The 21423-nt window shown below is 49.5% G+C and overlaps 4 protein-coding genes across 4 annotated transcripts; 1 reads left to right on the top strand and 3 right to left on the bottom strand.

The window, feature by feature from the left end:
- Positions 1–180: 180 nt before the first annotated feature.
- Positions 181–1351, bottom strand: Aspvir_005714 (uncharacterized protein; the record flags this gene model as incomplete). The annotated part of the gene is made up of 3 exons (XM_043268927.1): positions 181–400; positions 501–1283; positions 1344–1351. The coding sequence occupies 3 exons, from the start codon at positions 1349–1351 to the stop codon at positions 181–183; spliced, it is 1011 nt and encodes a 336-aa protein (XP_043124862.1).
- A 573-nt stretch (positions 1352–1924) lies between these two features.
- On the top strand, positions 1925–4574 carry Aspvir_005715 (AAA family ATPase SEC18; the record flags this gene model as incomplete). The annotated part of the gene is made up of 3 exons (XM_043268928.1): positions 1925–2283; positions 2339–2651; positions 2703–4574. 3 exons carry the CDS (start codon positions 1925–1927, stop codon positions 4572–4574), a joined length of 2544 nt encoding a protein of 847 aa, XP_043124863.1.
- Positions 4575–6357: 1783 nt separating this feature from the next.
- Aspvir_005716 (KxDL motif-containing protein) lies at positions 6358–7187 on the bottom strand (the record flags this gene model as incomplete). Its single annotated transcript, XM_043268929.1, has 3 exons — positions 6358–6442; positions 6654–6806; positions 6883–7187. The coding sequence occupies 3 exons, from the start codon at positions 7185–7187 to the stop codon at positions 6358–6360; spliced, it is 543 nt and encodes a 180-aa protein (XP_043124864.1).
- A 4744-nt stretch (positions 7188–11931) lies between these two features.
- On the bottom strand, positions 11932–17869 carry pkhB (putative sensor histidine kinase/response regulator; the record flags this gene model as incomplete). Its single annotated transcript, XM_043268930.1, has 3 exons — positions 11932–12234; positions 12298–12411; positions 12473–17869. The coding sequence occupies 3 exons, from the start codon at positions 17867–17869 to the stop codon at positions 11932–11934; spliced, it is 5814 nt and encodes a 1937-aa protein (XP_043124865.1).
- Positions 17870–21423: the final 3554 nt, after the last annotated feature.

A 21423-nucleotide genomic window follows, 5' to 3' on the forward strand; every position in this document is an offset into this window, starting at 1 on the left:
TGACGCTTAATCAAAAGTTTTGTCTATTATTGTAATTCATGATTCATACTTGATTGGTACCAACATACCGCTCAAAATAGAGAGACGCTCAATTTCGAAAACAAATGCACAATCTCATGAAGCAACTATAGTTGGCTCAGCCATCGGTAGCTATGGTAGGGGTCAAACGTCGTAAATCATTCACATCAAGATCAAGCTTCCATAAAGAAAGGTGTCACGCATGGCGTTTGTGCGACTGCGCCTCGCGAGCGTCCCCTCGGTCGTGGTCATGGTGATTACGACGACGGGGCGAATGGGAGTGGGAGTGACGGTGTCGCTTGCAAGAACGATCGCGAGCACGATCGCGACTTCTTTCGCGGCGATGCGAGCGATGTCGGTGTGAGCTCCTCGATTCCTTGTCCTTATGTTTGTTAGGTGCGTCAAGGCTGAAGTTTTCAAGGCTATCCCCAGAGTCCGACGCTTTTGATCTTGACGATGATCTCCTTCTGCGATGACGCGACCGTCGTCTTTGTGCCTCTTTCAGTGCATCCAATTCTCTCTTTCTCTCCTGGTTCCACTTCTTCCGTTCAAGTTCGACCGACTTCAGGTGGCGAACTCCCCTCTTTATCGCCGCAAGTGGATCGTTGGCATCCAGCCGGGCTCTCTCCCTCTCCTGTCTCATCGGATCCCCATTGCCCCAAACATCCTTTTCAGGCATAGCATCAGGCGCCAAAACATCACGACTGGACGAAGAGTACCAAGGCATTCGGCCAGCGGACTGTCGATACCCCGCCGCATTCGAGAAGCGCATCGTATATTGGTCCTCATAACTCCGGTTCTTGTCAGCTGCCTCCTTCTCCGCCTCTTGATTTTTTTCTGCTGGTTTCCGCACTGCCTCGGAAGGAAATAAATTGATATGCCCTGTACTGTCTAAAAGCGGCGCATCGCTGGTCTTGGACACAGCAAGCTCCTCCCTTTTCGCCAGCATCAGCTGAGCATCTTCCCTCGCGAGTCTGATATCGCGATCCGTATCATTTTCACCTGCCAGTCGCCTCCGCTTTCTATATCTTCCAGCATCCTCTCCATGTGTCCTGTCTCGTCGGGTATCTGATGGAGCAGAGGGCGGGGGTGGTGGGGTAGAGGGCCGTTCGCCACGGAGAATTTGAATTCTGCGCTCAGCATCAACTTCTTGCATACGACGTTCCTCTTCCTCCTCCCGAGCCTGAGCCTGAGCCTCGTCACGCCGCACACGGGCGATGTTCTCCGGATTGTAGACGTTCCATGACTTCTTGCCGAGTAGGTGACTGCTCAATGCACTCAGTATGCGCGGTAGAATTGCATAAGAACAAATTCAATGAACTTACAGAGGCATGATGTATCGAGTACTCTACGAGCACCTAATCACGCAGCATCAACCCAAGCGAACTGCCTGGACACAACCGAAGAGTCGAACGAATTGCCAGAGAACTCCCAAGGCGATAAGGGTGGATCATCACTAGCTTAAGCCACACCGATCGGCGAAAACGGAGCTTCACGGGCCGATGTGGCTAATCTGGGATCTCTGGCAAAGTGAGTAACCCTGCCTCAGGTATCTATCTACCTAGGTACTCCAGACTTGTCTCCAACTTCTTAGGTAGATACCCCCCGCCACGTTATACACACGTCTCTTACGAAGTAATCTCTCTCCATAAATTGCTCAAGTCTCATGCTTCTTCTCCCCCCGATTAGACTTTTCAATACACATATCATCTCCACCCTCTGACAAGGCTCATACATTCCTTCTCACATAAACAGGCTATCTTGACGATCGCCGCAACCTTCAGTCAGCTACTCCTGTTCCTAAACCACACTTGCGTCTCATCGTCCACCCCGCCTCTCAACAACAGGCTCGCAACCATCGCCTAATCGAATCGTTCTCGAATGTCCCACCTTTATTAGAACCAACATGTTCAACCGCAACAACTATCCATCTGTACCGAATCCCTTCTCAGGTCGCCCCTCCTCCCAAGGCAATGCGAGTCCTGGTCAAGGTCCCCCACTTCCACGAAAAGACGGGTATGACACTGGCCATTCGCCGATGAGTGGCGCAGGGTATGAACAATCGCCGTATCAGTTTGACCACGATGTCCAGATGACTGATGCGTATAATCATTCAAGAGGTTATGGAACTCCGCCACCCAGGCCAGGTTACTCGCAGGCACCTCCAAGAAACCCAGTAGGAGGCAGGGCGCCCGGTGCATCAGCCCAGGTATGGACGCTACGACCTGCGAAGAGCCCTGACAACTCGTATACGTTTGGAAACCTGTAAGTTTTGTTCATGTGAAGTTGGGTTCTGGAATTACAAGCTAACAACAAGTAGTGTTGCCGTCTCAACACAGGACTTCCCGCCTTCGCGCGACGGACTTGACCTTTTACTCCTTGTGAACGATCTCTATGTCTTTTCTGCTCGTCCTCTCGATGGTTTCCCTCCTGGACATATCAGCATGTCGGATCCCCAGCGGACATGGGCGGGCGTTGCTTTTACAGATTCAGTCAAGGCTCAGATATACGATCCGTTCAGTCAGGGCGGACAAGCCTATCTCGGATCAACAGATATTGAAGTCGGCTTTGCTGGGAAAAAGAGGGTCGAGACTCCGTACGACCAAGATGAGTTAGCGAACGCCGTGATCAAGGTAAATACTCGTTTGGGTTGATGACTTTTGCACAGTACTAACTTTCTCTAGAACTTTGAGAACCAGATCTTCTCTCCGGGTCAGAAGATTTTGATGGATCATAAGAGCATACCGCTGCTCTTGACTATCAAGACCGTTCAGCGGGTCGACCTTACATCGGAGAAAGCTGGGGCTGCTGCTGGAAGCATTGAGACGGACCCCACGGCGAGAGGAATCTTGACAAGGCACACTCAGATTACTTTCTTCAAGGATGCGCGCACGGGCATCAACTTGAAGCCATCGAATCGTCGCCCCGCAGCAAACTCTATTATCACACCCGACTTTAAGTTCGAAGATATGGGGATTGGAGGACTTGACGCGGAGTTCAGCACAATCTTCCGTCGTGCGTTTGCATCGCGTATCTTCCCTCCTGGGTTGGTCGAAAAGCTTGGTATCCAGCACGTGAAGGGTATTCTGCTTTACGGTCCTCCCGGAACGGGTAAGACCTTGATCGCACGGCAGATTGGAAAGATGCTGAACGCGAGGGAGCCCAAGGTCATCAACGGTCCTGAAGTGTTGAACAAGTTTGTCGGTCAGTCGGAGGAGAACATTCGAAAGCTGTTTGCCGATGCAGAAAAGGAATATAAAGAAAAGGGCGAGGAGAGTGGGCTTCATATCATTATTTTCGACGAGCTGGATGCTGTGTGTAAGCAACGTGGCAGCGGAGCAGGCGGTGGCACAGGCGTTGGGGACAGTGTGGTCAACCAGCTACTGTCGAAACTGGACGGTGTTGACCAGCTGAACAATATCCTCCTGATCGGTATGACTAACAGAAAGGACATGATTGACGAAGCTTTGTTGCGGCCGGGTCGTCTTGAAGTGCACATGGAGATTTCTCTTCCAGATGAGAATGGACGGGCTCAGATTCTGAAGATCCACACCCAGAAGATGAGGGAGAACAATGTCATGGATCGAGACGTTGACCTGGCTGAGCTCGCTCTCCTTACTAAAAACTTCTCCGGCGCTGAAATTGCTGGCCTTGTCAAGTCTGCGTCTTCGTTTGCTTTTACCCGGCATGTCAAGGTCGGTACTATGGCCGGTATCAGCGAGGATGTCGTAAACATGAAGGTCAACAGAGCCGATTTCCACCATGCGCTGGATGAAGTCCAACCTGCTTTTGGTGTGTCAGAGGAACAGCTCTCGAGCCGTATCCAGTACGGCATCATTCATTACTCCCCTACAATTAACGAAATCCTCAAAGAAGGAGAGCTTTTCGTGAAGCAAGTCAGCAATGCTGAATCCTCGCCCCTCTTTTCTGTTCTGTTGCATGGTCCCACTGCCAGTGGGAAGACTGCTCTAGCCGCTCGAATTGCGATTGATTCCGGTTTCCCCTTCATCAAGCTGATTAGCCCTGAGGACATGGTCGGCTTTAGTGAAATGGCCAGGGTTCAGTACATCAGCAAGATTTTCGATGATGCTTACAAGAGTCGCACGAGTGTCGTTGTCGTTGACAATATCGAGAGAATCATCGACTGGGTCCCCATCGGTCCTCGTTTCAGCAACACTCTCCTTCAGACTTTGATGGTCTTCCTGAGAAAACAGCCTACCAAAGGCCGACGGCTGCTGATCCTTGCCACCACAACGGAGCGCGCTGTGCTCAAACAGTTGGACATCTATAACTCGTTCAACTCGGATATCATGGTTCCCAACGTGATGACGTACGACGAGCTGCGTTATATCATGGAGCAGTCCGGAGCATTTGATGCCTCTGAGATCGAGCAGGCTTTGGCAGAAGCTGGTGGCATCACCGAAGATAGAACTATCGGCGTTGGCGTTAAGAAAGTGCTTTTGGGTATTGAAACAGCGAAGCAGGATCCTGACAAGGTGGGCCGTTTTGTCCGCGTCATCAACCGGGCAATTGAGGAAGAGCGAACTTTTCAATAGACCTTTGCTTTCTGCTGCGTTGGCTGTTGTATATCGAGCATAATCGCTTCTATACATAGTATAGATTGACATGGCCCTGGGAGGTGACATGTACAGAATGATATAGATGTTTCCTATTTCTTCCATCCTTTCATCGAGTAGAAACGTCCACTGGTCGAGCTGAGAACCCCAGAAGATAGCCTTAATCGAAGTGATGTCCTGAAGATTCCAGTCTGCGCTCTTCAGGCGACATAGCACTACCTTAACGAACTACAGTATTCTACTGTCTATAATACATGAGCCATCGTAGCCCAATATTATAACACGCTTTCCAGATCAGAATATACATCCACATCAAATACTTCGGAAGCAACAGCCTGAACTTGAGCTGCGAACACAGTACATGATATAATTAATTATTCAATCCTGGCACATGACGTTCAACAATGTCTTCAAGGGATCTTCCATGTTCGTGACTATGTCGCAAGAGCCATAGTGGTCTTCCTGTTTCAGGTTTCTTGATTCAGGGGTAATCACATTATCATCACCCACATTATATCGACTAGTCGCATCACATTCTACTAGTCTAGTGGACTATCGATCCTAAAACTTAATTAAGGCTCTTATGCTCTCTCTTGCATGGTGTTCTCATCATTCTTTTTGAATGTCTGGAGGTAAACTCCTCACATGTCTACTCCAGGTCAAGTGACACGCCCGTAGATCTGACCGTGGTTCCTCTTCTGGATACATCGCTCATCCTTCGTGGCCACTAGGTGATTCACAGAGCTATGACTGACGCGTACAGGAAGCCATGGGCCACGCTTCTACGTGGGTGAAAACCGCGCGTTTCCCATCTAGACCCTAGGAAGGCTGAGAACTTGACTACGGACGTCTCAAGAACAAGCTCTACAACTTCAATCGGGCGCCAATCGCTGCCTACATTACAACCAAGGAGCGAATCAATGATTACTGTCTCTACGCGTCTAATGCGCTCCTCCAGACGCGTCCGAGGTGTAATTTCATGCCCAAAGTGTCATAGTGTACCTTAGGGCTGTCCTCGGGCTCGTCCTCCCGCAAAAGCGGCAAGGAGAACGATCGAAAAAGGAGGGCGGAGCGGAGAAAAAGGCGGTGCGAAGACGTCCGCTGGCGGAAGTGAAAGTGGAGGCGGCGGAACAGAGGGGGTCTTTCGCCCTGGGTGCATCCTATGATCTTGATCCATGCGGAATGCCAGGAAGGAGACATTGATGGATCTGTGGCTCTTAACAGTCATGTCTTCTGCCTTTTTGCCTGGATATCAAAGCCACAGGGCGTCGGGAATGTGGACCAGCGCGCGACAACCCTCTGGGCACTGAAATAAGCCGGATCGTAAAGCCTGTCCATTCCTTCCGGTGCGGTCTGTCCTCTCCGGGGAGAAACGGCTGAAGCTTGCATCTGTCATCTTCCGTCGGCTATTGTGGTTTCGATTATTCGTTAATTCGGGACCTGAGCATTCCCAGTCACTGCGGTTGCCGTCAGAAATCTCTAGCATCCGCCGGCGGATCAAGGTATCAAGGGGCAGATGAAACTGTCAGTGCACAATGACAAGTTCGTTCATGTGGTAAACCTTGAATGTACAACAGAGTGGCCAAGCCCACAAGAATATATACCTCCCAGAACGCATATTGACAACGAATTTCCCAGATTTGAAAACAGAAAAAGCAATCGCGCCGATCCCATTCCTAACCAGCCGTCCAATTTTGAACCCAAAAGTCGTCACTGTCGTCAAAAGTCGAGTTATCCAAGCGCAGAGGTCGCCGTAAGACAGCTAGTTTTCATAGTCGAAGGTGTATTTCTTCGCTGCTCGTCGGTACTCATCGGGATATGCCTTCTCCGCCTTGGATTTCAATGCACTAGGAACGCCATTTCTGTCAGCATTCTCCACAAATCACCATAGACACTGATCTCCCGAAATGTATCTTGCTGCTGACCATGCAGCCTGTGCCAAGAATATGCACAACGGCGGAGCGCGGCGGGAATCGAAATCCGCTTCGGCGGAGCGGAAACCGACGACGATGATAACACATGGACGAGCCAACAGGGAGAAAATGGATGGAGACTCACTTCACACGTTTTTGAGTCCACTCAAGATCGCTCTTGGTCTCTCGAGCAATCTTGATTCCCTCTGAAAAGTTGGTGCGGACGCCCTTGAGACGGCGCTGAGCGAGGGCTTGTAATTCGAGAAGCTCTCGCTGCTTTGCGTTGAGCTGGCCGGATCTGTTGTATAAACGACATCAGCACCGACTTATGCAAATCTGACGCGCGAATGCGTTGTACTTCCAGTCATACTCACGTTTGCGCTTGCTTTGCGAGTCCTCGATCCAATGGGGTCGGGTCGAAAACATCCTGCATACGGTCACTCAGGACTTCCACGACGTCGATTCCCGAATAAGACGCCGAGCTTGACTCATAGTCGCCGCTGAGAGCACCGCTGCCGTAGCTGAAACCAGAGACACGGCTTCCCGTGGTGGTGCTAGTGTCAGAAATGTCTGGGGGAGATCCAGAGATCCGACTGATAGGAAAGAGGCTGGCCGGAGCCGGTGCTTTTGATGGCACATTGATGGGAAGTGCAGCAGGCTGGTAACGCTGGGTAGCCATTCTGATATGATGGGTCTCTCAACAGGGAAGGATAGACTGAATCTTGTGCAAGACAGGACAGCGAGGAGTCGACCACGGAGGCGAGCACAAAGGATACTTGATGCACAAGGAGAACTTTGACTTGCTCAGAGGGCGAATGTGTGTAGCGATGTGATATGACTGAGACCAGGAGGAGTATAGTCAAGCTTGGGTTGAAGATCAGGACCTGGGATGAAGGAATGGAAAGGGAAGAAGGAGGAAGATTCATGATGAAAGAAAAGATGAGGGTATTTATAGCCCTCGACGGAAGGTCATCCATCCGGTGGAAGATCCATTGAGGAAGCCCATTACCCATGGAGAAGGGGGAAAGGGGGGGGGGTGGGGAGAGGTCGAGGATGATGTGATGGCGGATTGGAGATTTTAGGCATTTGTCCCCTTCCGGAATCTCTTCTCCTTGTCCCCCTCAACCTTCGACCTTCCAACTCTTCTTCTTCCCCCAATCCTAACCTCCCAATTCCGCCTGTTACTCAATCTCTGGCCGCCAATTCGCTCCTGTTCCCGAGACGACCCCGCTTAGGGTGGAAAGACGAAACTCAAGAGAGGAGATTCCGATACACGGAGACTGGCCCAGCCCTCTTAATACTCCTCCATACGGATCACCTTCCGCTTGTCTGTGGCAACGATACAATCGGGCATTGAATTTCTATGATAATCAATTTTCCGCCGTGTGTCTTGGGATGTATTGGAGGCAGTGGAGTGCAGGCCTGGGTGAAGAGTGACTTGAGGTTATAAAGATGCCAACTTCCGTGGATCTCAGCGGAAGCTCCGACTAATTTCTTCCTACCTTTTTCCTTGACCCCTTCTTCTTCCTGCCACACCCTCTTACTCCCATTCGATATCTCTTCCCCGTTCTTCTCTTCGCTTTTGAGAGAAAAAAAAAAAAAAGAAAAAACACTCTCTCAGTCCGTTTCCCATTGTCTCGGTCATTGGCTCTCACATTGCACCAAAATCAGGAGGCTGGGTGGCTGGAAGAACAACATGGATCTCGATTGACGAGACCCTAGTATGGTGAGGGTTGCATTACTACGAGACTTTGAGGAGCAGCAGAAACGAAATACTTAACCCTGATGCTACCACTGGGTTTGCTGTATTTGCTGCTCATTTGATTCCGAGTAGCACTCATCCACGATCCGTGGGAAATATATTGCCCACCCAAATGATACAATGCTGCATTCATGAAGGAGTGGTGTGCTTGTATGTGGTGGAAAGGAATTCCAATGTGCTTGGAGACGCTCAGCTATTTTTGCTATTTGGTTGTCTCCATTCTTTTATGGATTCGCCCTTGCTGCTCAGTTAGTCTCATAAGTCATCCTCTTTTGACTTGAGGACAAAACCCATGACCGGCTGACAGGGAAAACAGAAATTTTCGAAAAAAAAATAGTGACAATAAGCGTTGGACATCATTGCATGAATTGACGAAAGGCCGACAATACTCGTGGAAATAATTTGTCAGGGATGCCTTATCGAAGCAACCAAGGTGCCTTGCCTCGCTTTCAAACCGGAAATAGGGTGACCTCTGCTGCGGAGGTCTTCCATCAAAGATCGTGCAACCAACAAATTTTAATTCGCCTGTTCTTAGTTAGAGGAAGCAGGGCCTGGAGGATTATTCGAAAAGCTGGGTCCTGTGATGATCCAGCCATCCGCCTATCCGCGGCTCTGTGCCATCATTACCTGTGAAAAGAGCATCACATCATTGAAAGAGAAGGATTCAGGCAGTGACAAGCGCCCTAAACGCCACCAACGTGACTGCGTATGGGGGGAAGTGGATCTGAAGAAAATAATAGTCATCTAAGTACATGCAGTTCGCAGACAGCAGCAGGGCGAGAAGACCCATTCGATCGAACGCTCTCGAAGACCTAGAAAGGTAAAGGTCCATCAAACAACAGCCATAATTCTTATACGATACAAGAGGGCTCAATACCACTTTACAAAATATGACAACATGGAGTGACTTGGCACACCAAACGAATTGATTGCATGGCTCCCATGTTGGACTGGACCGCTGGCTTGGATGAGGCGACAGCGAAGCCACTCTGGATTAACACCAAGTGAAGCACAGCCTTCATTCGCTCCGATAGTAATGTGCTCATCGTCATTACTCTACAAGTTTGGTGCCTTACTGCAAATGCCTGATGCCTCATGTCTTTGGTTAGGCTGATCTTCATCCTTTTAGGACGATAGCAAGTGTATGCCTGAAAAATGAAGGCAGCCCCATGCTGAAGGCACTAATAATCCTGTTTGCTCCGGTAGTCAACAATTCGGCCAACCGGATTGCAGGTGCACAGATGAGGCCAACACATGATACACTTTTCTCATTTGCAGTCCCTGGTACCGGCTATTTTTCTCGCTTCTTCATCTATCCATTTCCTCCTGGTCCTACCTTCCTTATCCCAGGCGCTGATGGAGACGGTATCAAAGAAGGGCTTCAACGTCCCTGAAGCTGGCCGCAATTTGGTTGCTTCTGGCGGACCATTTCCACTCAACTCGACCTATCTAGCTTTACCTGAGCTGTCGGTTTGACGCGGCCATGGGATCGTTTCCCGTCAATCTATCTGGGAAAGTAACAAGTCATTTACGGACTGCGTTCGCATTGGCCCAATATTCTCGCCGAGGTCTGTGTCCTTGTCTGTTCTTAACGGGCTAGAGCATGCAGGAAAGGTGCTTCATTCCCAGCGAGACGGGTTCTTGTACCCTGCAAAGCAATTTTCAGTTCCACTCAACGATCCTAGATTTACTCGCCCAATATGCAGCTTGGAAGTGATGAATGTGGGGTTGGGTCGAACTCGCCTATCGTGCCTTTGCTTTCTCACCGCCACAAGCAGACCTGATACAGCTTAAACCAATCGGCTCTCCAGCACGCTAGGTGCCATGGATACAGAAGCCAATGCTAATACCTGTTCCTCTTGTCGTTTCTAGAATACACTCGATCAAGGCCAGGTCTATTTATGTGAGATCAGCAACGACTTGTACCAAATCAAGCAGGGCTCCGTATTGGACTGATTATCTAGAACATATATGCAACTCATTTGGGCGCCTGTGCACATCGCGATTGTGTGGACGCTCTCCCTGCCGCGAAGACCTGATTTCAACCTCCGCGGTCTAAGGTCAAAAAATGGAACGGAACCTTCAATATGGCCTTCTGACCAGGATCAGTATTTCGCTGAATGGCCAACAGGTACACGCCTGCAGTTCTAACATTTTGTCAGCTACAGGTGATCAGTAACCACGACTTTCGGCCATACACTATTGGTACAGCTGTTTGGAATCGCGTACAGAACTGGTGGGACAAATGTCATTCCGAACTCAGCTGACAAGACAAGGTATCAGTCAGTCAGTCCGAACATCTCAGATCTGCAGGGCACCGGTAAGTCCTGAAGAAGCAAGGAGACAGAACGGAACGCACACAAGGAAGCACCATGACCACATCCTTGCCTGCCCTGCGACTTCAGTTCCCGATTACACGCCTCCGGCTTCTAGGCAACACCCACTTCCTCTTGCGCGTCACCTGAATCAGTAGTTACACAGACATCGTCAACTTAATCAACCGGAGTTTTTCTTTGCCCCCTGCCTTGGCCACATGGTGAGATCGGGGGGAGTAGCATCGGGACATCTGCGGATTCGGACTCGGCCTTCGATTCGACGATCTCTCTCCCGGACGCGAAAGTGAAACTGAAACTGAAACAGTTTGCATCTACCTTCTTCGTAGGATCAGAACTCAAAAGCCGAAAGGCAGAACGGAATGGACGGTTGTGTCCTTCTGGCAATTGAACATTGTCCGGTACCACAGGCCGAGCACGACTTGCAGGAGAGACGCAGTAAGGCCGACAGGAGAGTTTTCGGTTGGACTATTCCACGACAGTGGGAATCACAAAGTGAGGCCCTGAGGCCATCCTGTCGTAGGGATATGCCTGTCATCTGATCCTAGTTTCCAAGGGAAAGGAAAAAGCATCTTTATCAACTGATAATTCTGTCATAGATCGGATTCAGGTAGCGTATGCATCGGAGCAGGTTCTCTTCGAGTGAAACAGGTACCTCGAACAGATGCCCGCCGATAGGCCATACTGCGAACTCATACGGTTTCAAGGAAATGAAAAAAGGGACAGGTGAAAGATAAGTAGCCAATTAGATATATCACTATACAAATTTGTCTATTCAGAAAGTAGTAATAGAACAAGAGTGAAGGGACTTCAGTCTCAAACATTTGCACATACAATGAATCCCTGGAGGCAAAAACAAAAGCGCTTGTAAAGTGGTATCTAAAAGCAAACCGCGCAGAATGAAGGCTGAGCAACTGAAAAAGTAGAATTTTCGCCAGTACAGATTCGAGAAATGACGCCATGCTCAAGCTCGAATGGTATCAAGAACAATGAGCCTGATTCTTCGGCACCATGATGCTGAAAAGGTATCAGATTGGACTCGCAGCCGAATGCAAATGCAAAATAGCAATCCACAGTTGCGGGGACGGGAGAGGAGACACGGATGAAATATTTGAAAAACAAATCCTCCAAAGCGCCTTTCCGACCGATGGCTTTCTTGCCATTGCATACCCTCAACCCAAACAAAAGTAATAGATAAAAGCGACTAAATCCAAAGTCGTACGGGTAATAGCATCCCGTTACATGAAGATTGAAAATTAGAATCGTAGTCTCGCACGGAAACGAGCACGTCTCAACAGGTCGAGACCTGAATTCCGGACGAAAACTGCTCACTGAGGGTGCGATGCATCGGACAAATGACCGTCGTGACCAGGTTTTAGACGATCGCGAAGAAGAAGTAAAGGGCGATCAGGAGCGAGAAGTCCCATCATCATCTTTCCTAGTTCGTTGTGTTTGATAGGTTTCGTCACATAATCGTTGAAGCCAGCACGTGCAGCATTCTCGATTTGATCCGTCATCGCATTGGCGGAGAGAGCCATAATAGGAATCTGGGGATAGTGATTCTTCAATTCCCATTTGCGAATCTCACGACATGTTTCGTAGCCATTCTTGACCGGCATTTGGATATCACACTGGCGAGTAACGTATCAGATGCGGATCATATGACAGGCGAGTCAATGGACGTTTCTACTTACAATGATCAGAGAATAGTAACCCGGTTCCTTGGAGAACACTAGCTCTGTGCATTCTTGCCCGTCGGTTGCAGTCTCGGCCATGACCTTGATCTTATCAAGATACTTTAGCATGACCTAGAATCTTGTCAGCCATTTTGTAGATGAGGGATAGGCAAGCCATGGCAAAGCAACATACCATGCGATTCGTTTCATCATCCTCAACTAATAATATCCGATACCCTTTATTCCCGATGACCTCCTTCACCATCTTCGACATGGTCTTGAAATTATTGTTGATCTCTCGGGCCATGTCTTGATTCCTATCTTTGCTTAGATCGCGCTGGTTGTCGGGGTCAAATATAGCCGAGAACGCCGAGGGCTTGACCGGTTTGGGAACGGTAAATACGCGCTTTCCGCTCGAGGACAGGTCCTTCAACCTCGAATTGATCTGACGTTTCTGGACGAGGTCGGAAATGATGACAAGCGCGGGAGCAGTGGCCTGATCACAGTCCGCAACGTACGAGATCATATCCAACACTTCCTCAACGCTTGGTACGTTGAGGACCAAGTGAGTCGGCTGAGATGCGGCACCGTCATTCATTGAGTCCCTCCAGTCTTCCACATCAGGCATGGATGCGATCGAGAATGGAATATCATGGGGGACCACCTGCTCGATGTGCTGTTTAATGGCTTTGCGGGCGTGGTCGAATGGGCACAGGATGACGATGGAGTAGAGGCTTCGAGGAGTATCGGAGACCTGGCATGTCCCAGCCGGGGGTTGCAACCCCGATGCCGAGGGCCGATACGGGGAGCGTGAAGTATCCTGGCCGGAGGAAGTCGGTGCTATCCATTGTTTCTGATTACCATCTGACTGATTGGGATGACTAGCAGATTCAATTTTTGGCAGTGGGTCTGTACCATGGATCTCTGGGGTCGGCATAGCAGACGACATCGACGAGCGCTCGGAAAAGTTGTTGAATGCAAAACGCACGGAGGGGTCGAAGCTACTGGATGGCTGAGAGAGGGGTGATTCGAGGGCGGGAGACAGATCAGCTGGATCTAATCCCCTGGAGTCAGCACATTCTCTGGAGAAGAGCAGTCTCTGCAGCGACTCGGGTTTTGACTGCGTTCCGAGCTCGGACGTGCTCGAAGCCTGTCGAACTAGACGAGGGTCATCCGGTGAAGGAGGAGGCGGAGCATCGACCTTGACAAAGAACGAGAATGTGGCACCCTGTCCCTCTTTGCTACTGGGAGTTAACCGCCCCCCGTGCATTTCGACCAGCTGCTTGGATAAGAATAGGCCTAGTCCACTACCTGCGTTTTGCTGAGAGGCATTTTCTCCTAGTTGGCTGAACCGTTGCATCAAGCGCTCGGCGTCCCTGGCGCTGAATCCCTTCCCGGTGTCGACAACATCGAAATTCAACAACAGCTCCGTCTCCTTCAAAGGCACTGAAGCATCCCGATAGATACCACAGCTGATATGGACCTCTCCTTGAGCGGTAAATTTCACCGCGTTGCCAACGAGATTGATGAGGACCTGCCGGATGCGGAACCTATCACCAATTACCATAGGTGGCACATCCACATCCATCAAGTAATTGAGCTCGAGTCCCTTGTCGAGAGCTCTAGAAGAAATGGTATCTATCACATCCTCAACCACAGACCGGACATGGAACCAGGAGTTGACCAAGGACATCTTTCCAGCCTCAACCCGAGAGACATCGAGGATATTGTCCACCAGCTCGCGCAAGTTAGTCGAACTGTTTTGGATGGTATCGAGCATTCGCCTTTGGTCAGTGTCAAGCTGCGTATCAAGAATGAATGGAATGGTGCCAAGAATTCCATTGAGCGGAGTTCGGATCTCATGTGACATATTGCTGAAGAATTTCGTTTTCGACTCCATCTGGTTGTTCAGTTGTTGCATTGCCTTGTTGAGTTCCCTCTCCAGATTCTTGCGGTCGTTGATATCGGTGCAAGTGCCATACCACGAGGCTTCTCCGCTGCCAAAACTGCTTGTCTCAACTCGAACCAGGCGTACAAGATGCCACCTGTAGTCGCCACCTTTGGAACGAAGGCGAATCTCTGTCGAATAGAACACTCGCCCGTTCTCGTCCTTCTGGACGGAAGCGATTCCAAGCCTGACGAGTTCGGCCAATGCAGGCGTGACCCCCTGGCTGAAATGTCGCCCCGGGGATCCTGCTTTCTCTTTTCCAGCACAATCCTCCTTCCCAGCAGAGTCGGCGGGCGCTTTATTTTGCAAATCTGCAATGTAAACGGAGAGTGAGCCGCACTTCTCCAAATCATCAGGATGCACATGCTTTGCGAAGCCGAAGTTAAGAGCCTCCTCAAGTTCCTGGCCCGTGTAGAGATGCCACTGCTCATTCACAAAGATAAGGCCCCGATGTTCAGCAGCTTCGAACACGACTTGCGGGATCGAGTTGGAGAATGCTCGATACTTAGCATCGATCGCGGACTTCTGCCGCTCTTGTGCGGCTTTCAGTTCTGCAACATGCTGCTCATGTATGTCAAGGAAAGACCCAATCCAATACAGCACCTCACCTGTAGACGAAAGCAGGGGATTGGCTCGGAATATAAACCAACGGTACGCCGAATCATCGTTGAATCGCTTGACGCGCACACGTTCTGTGAACTGTGAACCAGTCCGTAGAGCGTTCGCCCATTCTTGCGAGATGTGATCGCGCTCGTCAGGATGTATATTTTGCCACGGTTCCCTCGACTTCTGTTCTTGGGGTTGACTTCTCCTGTAGGCATCGAACTTGGAATTAGTCCAGATGACCTCTCCGCTTTGAGGCTTAGCAAGGAAGAGGTGAAGAGGGACTGAATTCAGCATGAGTTGTGCTACTGTATCGGAAAAGGGTCGCGGAATCTCCCTTTGCAACTGCGAATAGATAGAGTTCGTGGAAGGGTGACGGTTGGATCCCTGCGTCGGCGATATGACAGGTAGTACTTTAGAATCCTGTAATGGGGAGGCTATCACGAGGTTGGGTTCCTGCGCCGACAACTCTTCATCTACAGAGCGGTTTTCCCATATCCTGCCAGGGGAAGTGGGCGTGGATGCAGCCAGTTTCTTCGATTTTGAGGTTTTATTCCGGTGTTGATTGATGGTACCTCGGCCGCTCTTGGACGGGTGAACGTTGAAATAACTATCCACCGCTTCGCTGTTGCCTCTCGCAGCAGGTCCGGGCGACACGCCGGAATTGAGAGCTCCGGAATTTGTAAGGTCGAGTGCCGGAGTTCCAAGATTAGATATTGACGGACTGAATTTTGCCGAGTTTGATGCTTCTCCGGGACTGGAAAGGCTAGCGCGGGCGGATAGAGAGACGTCATCTGCAAATGCGTAATTGACGTGTGAACTGAGTCCAGCAACAAGCTCCAGCTCACTGCTTTCATCGGAAAATGTTCCACCTAGACCGAGGATATGACCGTAGCGAGGAATGTGCGTGCGCGAAGTAAGTTGCCGCTCAAGTTGGCTATACTGTTGCGCGAGACCGAAAGAAGCCGTGAGGTGGGGCATAAGATACGTCAATGACTGCCTGAGATTCGAAGGATAGGGTATGATTGGCGATAATATAGAGATGATTGCAATGGGGAACCTTAGAGTAGACGGCGACGTCTCCTTGGAGCGTCCGGCATGCAGAAGCGGAATATGAACCACCGACTTGGCCAGGTCCACCCCTATTGCTTCTAAGGGTTCTGTATTTGAGTAGTCATGAGGAGGAGGGTGCTGTGCAAACGCGCTTTCGTCGACGATGTGGCTGGTAAAGAAAGGGTTTTGATCCGCGTGCATACGGGGTGCAGGAGAAGGCGCAGGGGATTGCGACCAAGGGGACGGTGGAACTTGTTCGTATTCGTCGTATAGTTGCATCAACGGAATGGTTTGCGGATAAGGATCGGAACCACTGACATTGGAAGCCGATCTGCCGCGCGCATAGTGCAATTTTGACTGAGGCGGCCGAGGAGGTCCTGTTGTAGGAGTAACTTGGACCCGGTCTTCCGGAGTTTGAGCGACTTGATCATGAGGCGTTTTGGGCGCAGCGGCTGGGTTTTCTGAGTACTCTCGGGTTAGCACAACAGGCTTGGTGCGCCCAAAAAGTTTCACAACCCCCGTTCGCTTGATGAGAGGATCGGCTTCGACCTCCAAAGGCCTAGGTATAGGGAAAACAGCCCGCCTATAGTTACATTGAGCAGGATTCAAATGGTCGCAAGAATGCACATCGGTTGCGACGTTTCCTCGCTCAGAAACAGATTCATGTTCGGCGACGGCCGGCATCTCAATTCGGCGCAGATGTTTGTTATCCAGAGCTGCAGCTTCCTTCGGTGTCTGAACATACTGAAGTCTACTACTTGGCTCGTATCCAGTAGAGATCGCCCTGTCCTTACCGAAGCCTGCAAACGAGTGTCTGGATAGGAGTGACGGTCGCTTTGGGAGAGTTGAAGGAACAGTCGCGGGTGCAGTTTTGCCCTTCCCGGAGGCTTCCTTCTTTATGTTTGCAACGTCCCCAGTTTCTTTGTGAGAAGAGCTATAAGCCGGTGCTGTGTCCTCACTCTGCTCGAAGTCACATGTCGAATCAGGATTGTAAACCGCCTTCTGGCCCCAAGGAACGTTTTCAAGATCTGTTGTGTCACCGGGTACAGCGAGCGACACTCGATCCGCGCCATAGTGAGTTTTCAAGATATCGACAACATTTGCCCACCAACCCTCAAGCCCAGGGTCAGCATTGAGTTGCAATGTAATATCATAAAGGTTCGGGGTGGGGTATGACGGGTCGTCAGGCACAGGTTTGTGGTCTGACGGGAGGAATGCGCTCTGTGACACCACCGCTGCTTTGACTGTCGCCGACTTCCGTTCGTCTTTAGGTTGTGAGGGTGTCATGTGAATCTTCACCTTTTCAGTCGGCAGCGTCAACTTGAAGTGACCAGTAGGAGTTGTATGATTTTGCGGCTGTTTCGTCGTTTCCTGCATATGTATCTTCGGGAAGGGATACGACGGTGTCTGACCAATAGGGTTTGCAGCATCGTCCTCTAAATCGAAAGCTTTAACGGTGCCGCCAGATCCGGTCGAATCTGAATGGGAAGTAGAAGGTACTGCTCCCGTAGACGAAAGGGAGAATTTCGGGGGGGAAAGGTTTGATAGGCGCCGTTTCTTGCTTGATTCGTGCGGCGCACAGGTCATGGAAGTCGGCTCCCTGTGATCTGTCGAATTGGAATTCTGCGATTGTTGCAACTGTTGGTAAGCGAGCAATTCTTCCATTTGTCTCCGAAGTTCCTTGAGGGTCTGAGAGGTTCGACCATCTTCGTGAGAGCCCTTCTCCTGATTGGCATGAGCTTTTATAGCGGACGATAATATACTGTCTGCTGTTGCAGTCTCTTCATGCGACTCCCGGGGCGAGCGAGTGTGGGATTTGTGCGCGAAGCCATCTATCGCCGTGACTCCTTCCCCAGTATAGCCGTCTTCGCCATGAGCAAGACTCGAAACCAAATAAGAGCGATCAGGATGTGGTGCGGTAATAGGCGACGGAGCCTCGGCCGGTGATGGAAGCGGAGATGCCCTCATGCTTTGGACTTCCCCCATGCTAAACTCCCTCCACCGCCGGACAGATACTCAATTCCCCTGGGCGAATCCGACTCCACAGGAGGAAAATGTGGCACTCATCTCTCGGACGGACAGGTCCGCGATCGCAGGGTATAGGAAACGGTTGGCAGCTCGTAGTGCTGTTGCAAACGTGAAGGCAAGCGCGCGAACGGAAGAGTCAATTAGGGTAACTCTTTGGATGGAATCAGGTGGTTCAAAGAATTATATCGCGATGGGATAAATTCGGACAGGCCTGCTGTACCTGTAGGTGAGCTAAATAAAAAAGAAGAAAGAAAGAAAATAAATAAGTAAAGGTCGAGTAAAGTCCGAGGACGTAAGAGAGGACGGACGATGGGAGGAAAAGTGGGCGGAAAAAAGAAGGGTAGGAAAGGCAAGTGCTCAGAGGGTGGGTTAAAGCGGTGTACAGTGTATAATCAGCATAGGTAGTAGGGTCGATGGTGGTGGTGAGGGTGATCCTCCAGTTCGCAGGAGGCAGGGGAGAAAGATTATGATCAGAATTCAATCAAGTAAAGTGGATAGGCAAGAGTACCCTAAGCATGGTGACAAAGGAAAATAAAAATAATCACGATCATAAGAGTTAAATGTAGGTACTGACCTGTAGAAGTGTAGGATTGCACAGTAGAGCACACCGAAGGCACTTGGCAGAGCTAGCAAAGTTCTGTCTTGTGTTACTATGATTATTATTAATATTATTTTTGACCCGTAGTACTGTCACTTTCTGTATGGACAGTAGATAATATCATAGAACCATAGAGGTAGTAGTAAGGTAGACGGTAGAGAGATCGTCGATTTGAGGTAAGTCTGGGTGAAATTGGTCCGTCTCCGGGGGGCGAGGATGGACCCGAGCCTATGACGTATGGCGTGCCCTTGGGGGGCTAAACCAGTGACCAGACCGCGGGAACCTGAAAAGTTTCCTGGACCCAGAAGGGAAGAATGGAATGACACTGGTGAGCGTCTAGGTATGAGATTTTGACAAGAGACAAGAACAATAGTTTATGTGAGACTCAAAAAAAAAAAAAAAAAAAAGGAGTTTGCAGAATTTGATAACAAGTTATGAGGCTGTAAGGTGGGAGAGAAGTACCCAGTCCAGATAGGAGAAGGAAGGGAATGGGAGCGAAGAGGAGAAGAAGAGCAACAAAAGAGGGTGGAGCAAAGGCCGGTGAACACAGAATAATGGCAGCCGGAAGGGAAGTAGGATTGTCCGCTGAGCTTGGTGGTGGTTGTGATGATGATGATGCTAGTGCTGTTGCTGAGGATGGAACTGGTTCTGGTTCTGGTTCTGGTTCTGGTTCTGGTTCTGGTTCTGGTACTGGTACCTAAATGGTAGGTAACCAGTAACTGGTAGGACAGGGCTTGGGTGGAGGTGGATACGGAGCTAGGATGCTGATGGGGCTGCGGAGTACGACTAGAGTAGGTACTATGAACTACTCATACCCTGGATAACTATGTGGCAGGTAGACACTTGTTTGTTACTTTTTAGTATAGAGTAGTGAGAATTGGAAAATAAGGGCAAGGAAATTGCGACAGGTATGAAAATATCTAGCATAAGTACTATCATCTGTGGATCATTTGTTCTTCTCTGTCTGAAAGCGCGACTTAGGTACCAGTGTACAGTACCTATAGAAGGGTGGTTGGTACAGAGAACCATCAAGACTGTACCTAGAGTGGCCAGAACTATTTCATCACAGGGAGTTTGGATTCATAAAGAAAAAGATGATCACTCATCAGCAGTAGCATATGTCATCTGAACTACTCAACATAAAGGATGAGGATAAGAACACATCTGCCACCTTACAAAGTAAACATATCAAATAAATGTTCCTCTCTTGCCATTGACATTCTCCTATGTCGCGTCTAGAAACCACCCTGTTCCTCAAAATCCTAGACATGAAGGGCTGGGCTTGAGGATGAGGTAATTAGGTATTAAAGTAGTCTATAGGGTGCGTCATATCAACGGGCCAGTTCCTGGTTCCATGGACGTCTTCTTAGAGCGCCGATCCATGGTGACTTGCCCTAAGTACTATCAGTGTCGCGAGCCTTAAAAGCGACCAGATTCTAAAGTAAGTGAGATAGTATTCTGTCTGTCTAATTATTGGTAACCCTGCGACATCGACCATAATGCGACCCCTGACTAGATATTCATGAATTAGCTAGTTCTGTGCGCTAGTGTTGCCTTGGTCATACTCAACTTCAACCCTGCAAGTTGGATTATCTATGGGCGATTGGCGAAGTGGAGTACTAGACAGAACGGAATCCAGTAAGTGACAAATTGACAATACTGCCTAGTTATCCACTTGTCCACTTAGGTAGAAACTCTAAGAAGCCGATGGCTCCAAAATTGATCAACACCCCTGATGCCAAAGATGTCAGTACAGAGAAGGGTATTCTGTCCACTCAGTAGTGGTATGCGCGCGCGCTCCGGCTCCAGGTTATCGGCAACGCCGCATGGATATGGATATATGACCATTTCAAGACACGAAAGTCAACTCTCCACTAGCTTGCCTCACTGATTACCGTTATTGATACCACTAGCCGACTAAGGTAGTACTGCCTTTACCTTAGGTAAGACTCTGTCGCGTGGTCAGCTGGCGGCTGGCTTGCCACATCTGACTTCACCTTAAACTGATTGATGGAACTGGAATAAACCCCAGCCTCGTTATTATGTGAAAAGTATCATTAATGGGACATGACGTTTGAAGATGTATTCTATTCTCCTCCACGGTTTCATCCAAAGCTGGCGAGGCTGCTTAAAGGGTAAGTGTGTATCAGATGTCGGCCTTGCTCTTCTCTGTGTCGTCATTTGGCATTAGTGCTGTATGTGCCGCGTTACAGAGCAATATGTCTAGACCAACCTCGTGCTGGACTAGAGATCTCCGACCGAATATCTGGCGTTATGCATATCCCTGACTAGACGGATTCAGCATGGTCGGTATCATGCATTGTTCCATATCTGTTTCACTTAATTTCAGTCGCTGTCGCTATGCTCAATGCTTTGGTACGTAAACTCTCCACTTTCTTTTATGTCCACCTCCATTGGCACTCAGTGCCTGGCCAGGAAATAAGCACAAGATGGTTACCTTAGGATCGGCAATACGCCGTCATCATGGACCCGCGACTAGAGCATGCTTACGGCAATAGTCATGGCTGCGAGGACTAGTCAGACTGGACGGAAAACCGGGTACAAACCAGGCACAGTCGTCACCATGTATAATAGTTCATCCACATGCGCCTTTCCACATTTCTGGAAATCTTCTACATATATTAAGTGAGGGTGACTGGATTTATGAGAATCATTATGGCCGACTTCGGCATAGTGGTCGAGACTTAATCATGGCTAATTTTGTTGACGTTTTACCATCTCAGGCATTTCTTTGTTCGAAGTCACAGTCATCTTCATATTATAGTTAAGAGGGAGCGCCTTCGCAATTCATGTCCGAGGGTCGGCCATTTGCCCAGAGGGATCGGGGTCATATTGCTACTGCTGCAAGGCCACAAATTCGAAAAAAGAAAAGAGAAAAAAAAAATGGTTGAGG

The sequence above is a fragment of the Aspergillus viridinutans genome, assembly GCF_018404265.1.
Source record: "Aspergillus viridinutans IFM 47045 DNA, scaffold_3, whole genome shotgun sequence".
In the NCBI taxonomy this organism is placed as follows: Eukaryota; Fungi; Ascomycota; class Eurotiomycetes; order Eurotiales; family Aspergillaceae; genus Aspergillus; species Aspergillus viridinutans.